General features: G+C 39.7%; 1 protein-coding gene across 2 annotated transcripts in view; it reads right to left on the minus strand.

Moving 5' to 3' along the window:
* The window catches only part of HTT (huntingtin), a 275564-nt gene that overhangs the window by 187328 nt on the left and 82236 nt on the right, over window positions 1–6000 (minus strand). For both annotated transcript variants that reach the window (XM_077477874.1, XM_077477875.1), the window contains one exon: window positions 752–832. In XM_077477874.1, the coding sequence (XP_077334000.1) occupies window positions 752–832 (81 nt within the window). The remainder of the gene's footprint in view (window positions 1–751; window positions 833–6000) is intronic.

Here is a 6000-nt window from a genome sequence, read left to right on the forward strand (position 1 = left end):
ACCCTCACATATACTCAGTGACATGAACAGCCTTGTGTTAAAGATCTTTCTTCATCTGTCAGGAGCTCTGAGGAGGGGGCAGAGAGGCTGCAGTTAGTGTGTGTGAGCTGATTGGAGGAAAGAAACTGAAAAAGAACCCCCCCCCCCAATCCCCTTCACACAGCAGAGGAACAGTGTTATGAATAGACAAGCTCCTTCTGAGCTCCCTCCCCCACACAAATGTATCATGTGTGGGGAAAACTCAGAAGTGATTTGTGCTGATAACAGAGGAAGGATGCACCAGAAAGAAAGGACACTTAGAGCTGTAGCGAGAGATAAGTAAACACTACAGCTATATGTGCTTTGCTCAGATTCCATGACTGAGGTTTACAACCACTTTAAATTAGTTGCCTAAGCATCCAGGGAGTGAGGAGAGCTCTGAAAGCCAATTGGGAGGGAACAGACTCTTCATACAGCACACAGCCGAGAAGTCAATCAGTTGGAGCTCCCTCCCGTCCCCTTTTTTCTCTTGGTGTCAAGAAAACGTATCAGAAGTGATTCATGCTGATAAAGGAAGGAAGCAGCAGACAAATGACACAGTGCTCTGGATTGGGACAAGTACACGCCAAGCTTTTTTCATATTTCATGTCTGAGGTTTACAACCACTTTAGCATACATGCAGCCAGCTGAACTTTCTGCACTACAGATTTAATTAAAAATCACACCAGATTTTAGGAAGCCCACCCACCAAACAACTCTTCTTGCAACTGACCTGTAAAAGGAGCCGTGGCCACATCAGACTTGCCTTCTGACTCATCTTCCAATCCTTCCTCTTCCCCCAAGTGCACCTTACCTGGTACATGAAACAAAAGGCATAAGCTCAACAAATAAAACACAATTAAAATTACAGGATTTGACAGGTACAGGTGGTCCCCCTAGTTAAAAACATCCTACTTACAAACGGAGGGAGACAACAGGAAGTGAGAGGAAATCTACTCCTACGAAGGGAAATTCACGCCTGTCAGAGTTATGGGAAAAAGGCGTCTTCTCTGATGCTTTATCACCAATCCTTGTTTCCACAACAACCCAAAATTTTCAAAATCCAATTCTCATTGGGACAGAAAGTGGGATGAAATCTGCTGAACAGGGGCACAGATAGCAAAACAAACCTTGGCTAGAGCTACACTTAAAAAATGTACCTGTTCCAACTTACAAACAGATTCAACATAAGAACAAACCTACCGACCCCATCTTGTATGTAACCCGGAGACCACCTGTATTGGACAAAATGTATTAGACACACTGAACCCTGTGTTCCAAGTCATGTTACCCTAAGATTCCAAACTGTGCTTACTGGGTATATTGAATAGTCCCCAATTAATGGATCACCCCAGGGCAGCTTTCGCAAGGGCAATATTCCAAACTAGGAATCTCATTCGGCGGCACTGGAAAGCAGAGCAGCCGCCAATGCATCCAGAATGGGTTGATGGTATGGGCCTAGAGAAACGCATTTTTCAGCTATGCGGATGCCCCGCAAAATTTAAGCGGCTATGGGATAACTGGTTAGCTACAACAAGCTTATCCCTCATTGATCTTGTACTGGATAGACTTCTCTAGCCATTTTCCTATTAGTGAAAAAAAAAAGTGGAAAGTGGAACAGCCACTCATCTGATACCTTCCGGGAGTCCGCGACATTGCCCATGACGTCACCGCAGGGCTTCCTCCTCCTCCTCCTGTTGCTGTGCCAGTAGGAGAGAGGAGCAGGGCCTTGCGCTTGCGCAGTAGGGTTCCCAGCGTAAAGCCATAAGACTCCACTGCCAGGTTCCCTTACCCGCAATGGCAGTGGTAGCACCCGACAGCTGATGGAAACAACAGCTGCGGTGCCGACGTCGCTGGACTCCATGACAGGTAAGTGTCATATTATTAATATTTTTTTGGGCGGACTTCTGCTTTAATACCTCTGGCTGTGGGTTCCCGCTTACATTCTATTGTATGGTAGCTGTCATGTTCTTGACATTCCAGATTGACTATGCTTTATCCTGTCATTACTATTATTATTGTATTATTCTCATGTACAGGCATATATGCTTTTTGGATTTCTCTACAATCTCTACTGTAATTGCGTGCTCTGGATGACTTTTTGTTATAATTAAACTTTCTTCAGAAATAAAACAAAAAAAAGAATACGGGAAGTGAAATACCCAAGAACTACCAAAAACAATGTTTAAAACAAAAGTGTTACGAAATCAGCAGAAAGTTATTGGCCGAGAGTTTCTTATAACACACAAGGTATAATAGCCCAAGTTCTCACATGGCATACCTTTAAAGAAGACGTTCCAATTCAGGCAAAAATAATTATACATTTGCATAGACAGTCTTTAAACCTTTCTGTACCATCTAAGATCTACTTAGTGGTTCATGCCTTCTCTCTTAGTATATGAAGGAAGCGAATGATGCAAATATTGGCATCTCTATGATGTGATTTTATTCTGCTAACTAGTTTCAGAAGGCATAGTTCCATTTAGTTGCAAAGGAAAGAAGCACTTACATTTGTAATGAAACAAGCCAGTTTGTGCTTCTCAAAAGCTACCTGTAGTGCTCTGCAGAGTAGGGGCAGTCATGCAGACATGCTGGGTCAATTTCCTGATGTATAAATTTTTTTTTTTGCCCTAAAAATTCCCTTTCTCCAGTTTCAGTACTTTTCATTATGTATCCATTTGGCTGTTTTGGTACGTCAAAAGTTAGAGACTCCAGTGGGTGATCGGTACACAAAAGTCTCTAGTGCATAAATGGTTGTTGTGTTTTCCCCTAACCCAGTGCTTCTTAACCAGTGTTTCATTGAGCAATGTGAATTGCTCTTCCACCTACACTGACCACCAATGCAAGAGGGCAATGTGCGGGTCACTTCTATACTGACCATAAATGTTAGAAGATAACAGAATGTTTACTGTCTGCCTGTCTTTTGTGCAGTTATTATTTATTTAAAAATATAACTGAAAATAATCTTGTAGGGGTATACAGGGGGTAATATAAATGTCTATATTGGGTTCACCAAGATAGGCGCGCCACATTACTTGTTCTTGTTTAAAACTTTCGCAAATTGATCATGCTAAAGTACCACAAGCTGTAGGTATAATATTTAGCAGGGGATCCCCAACTTGAAACATAGTTTAAGGATTCCTCAGGGGTAAAATGGTTGAAAAAAGTTGCCCTCACCCAGCTGATATGCATGCACAGCATAAAACAAAAGCATTGACTCAAATGCTGGTTACTTCCCTAACACCAGAATGGAAGCCACTCCTGAACTCCTCCGCATGTCACTAGTCCCTCACAATCGTGCATCTTCAGGGGCGTCGAAGCGCCGGGTGTATGAGGGACTAGTGACATGCGGAGGAGTTCAGGAGTGGTTTCCATTCTGGTGTTAGGGAGTGCTGGTTACTTCCCTATCTTCATGCTGGTCAATTTCACACAAAATGTGAGTGTATTTTTATTAGAATGTTTTGAATAAAGATTGTTCAGATTTTTTATGGTATCTGATCTGCGCAATGAGATTATTTTCTTCATTCCTGCATGTGGCCATTGAATTATTACTGAGGATATATCTGGTGGAGTCAAAATATTTATAATATATATATATATATATATATATATATATATATATATATATATATATATATATATATATATATACACACACATATATATATATATATATATATATATATATACACACACACATATACACACACACCATCTGATGATATGCTCTTGATTGGATTGCTGAGTTCAGGAACGTGCTTTAAGTGCATTACCAAATTGCACCGATGGTAAGAGTCAGTGTAGTTGGGTGCTGGTGAGGGTCCCTTTTCTCTCTACCTTTCTGGACTGACACGGATGGATTTTTTTCTTCTTCTTTTAGAGTTTGAACCACACAAACAATTCATATGAACTTTGTTTCTGTTATATTTCTGTTTAAGCGCTACACCATAACTTTTAATTATTTTGTATTGCGTCTAGCAATATTGTGGGAGCTGCTGTATTTATTTACTTTTGTTTTTTGCTTATAGCTCAACAAATTTTATTTTTATGACACATAATGGGCTACTATGCGATGCAGGGAAATAAAGAGGAAGTAAAACCCACCAGGGTTTGCTTCCTCTTTAATGTTTAGTTCCATGAATATAAAGGTGTAATCTCATTCACTTTCAAAGTTATTTTTATCAGATTTAGGGGAAAAATTACTTTGATAACACTTTAAGATTTAGTGTGGTCAATACTGTGATAGAACCATTTAATGTACAATTCAACCTGCCAGCATCTACTGCAAACACCAATATCAGTTTTGGGTTGATTAAGCGTTTAGGCTGGCCACACACAGGGATGGTGGTATTCAGCCAGGGACCAGAGGGTGTAGTGATCTGGCTGTGTACACCCTCTTTTTACAGCAACATTACAGAAAGTTACCTTTCTGGTATGATTATCTGGAAACAGTTCTTTTCAGGCTAAAACAATTTCATATATCACGACAAATGCTCATGTGCAACAAAGGCAATCTCTGTTACAGAATAGAGAACACTTCCTCCAGTTTTACATATACAGCGGGTAAAATAAGTATTGAACAAATCACAATTTTTCTAGGTAAATATGTTTCTAAAGGTGCTATTGACATAAAATTTTCATCACATGCCGGTAACAGCCCATGCAATTCATACATACAAAGAAACCAAAACAAATGCATTCAAAAATTAAGTTATGTGTAATAAAATGGAATGACACAGGGAAAAAGTATTGAATACGCTAAATGAAAGTTAATACTGCGTACAAAAATTCTTTGTTGGTAATGACAGCTTCAAGATGCCTCCTGTATGGAGAAACTAGTAACATGCATTGCTCAGGTGTGATTTTGGCCCATTCTTCTACACAATCTTCAAGGTTCCGTGGACCTCTATGAACTCTGATTTTTAGTTCTTTCCATTGGATTCAAGTCAGGTAATTGGCTGGGCCATTCTAGCAGCTTTATTTTCTTTGAAAACAGTTGAGTTTTCTTTGTGTTTTGGGATCACTGTCTTGCTGTCCATCCTCATTTCATCACCATCCTGGTAGATGGCAGCAGAATTTTATCAAGAATGTCTTTACATTTTTCCATTCATCCTTCCTTCATTCAGAACAACAACAATATTGCCAAGGTCTTGAGAGCTCATTGCTTTCATGAGATGTTTCTTGCGCGACACCTTGGTAATAAAACATATTTTTGAGACTGAACCAGCTGATATTAATTCGCACTGACAAGGGGCAGGATTGCTTTCTAATTACTGATAGATTTCAGCTGGTGTCTTGGCTTTCCATGCCTTTTTGCATCTTCCTTTGTTCATATGTTCAATACTTTTTCCCTGTGACATTCCAATTTATTACACATAACTTAAAGGGTAATTCCGCTTTCATGAAAGAAAAAAAACAAACCGCAAATAAAAAAAATAAAAAGTCCAAAAAATATAGTATATATACAATTTTGACACAAGTCATATTGTAATTAAGCCTAGGCTCATATTGACAGCGGTAATAAAACTGTACCAAATCAGCTGAACTCACACAATTTAATTCCTGCGTCAGTCCCGGCTTCAAGACCGATTTCAGAGACATCTGTGCAGGACCGAAGTCTACAAAAGTAGTACAGAAACTGCTTTTGGGAATTGGTGCGCCACCACAAATGCGGTATCGCACCGATTCGGACAGTGCCATTGCCGGCAATACCCGCCGATTTGGCATGCAATTTGACATGTCAAATTACTGCAATGTGAACCAGGGCTAAATGTGATTGAAAATTACCTTTCCTTTTCAATCTGCAGCTCTGTCATTTTCTGTAAAAAAGCAATACAATATGGCTATGGGGAGGTGTTCTGTACACAGAATGTGTACAGAACACACGAGAAACATATCTTGTGCGATTGGCTCACTGATTTTCTCAAAAGTCTACAATAAAATACAAGTCAGATTTTTGCCATCCCATGCAAAAAACCATGT

This window comes from Lithobates pipiens, unplaced genomic scaffold (assembly GCF_037356315.1).
Source record: "Lithobates pipiens isolate NorthernLeopardFrog02 unplaced genomic scaffold, aLitPip1_a1.2 Scaffold_13, whole genome shotgun sequence".
Taxonomy (NCBI): Eukaryota; Metazoa; Chordata; class Amphibia; order Anura; family Ranidae; genus Lithobates; species Lithobates pipiens.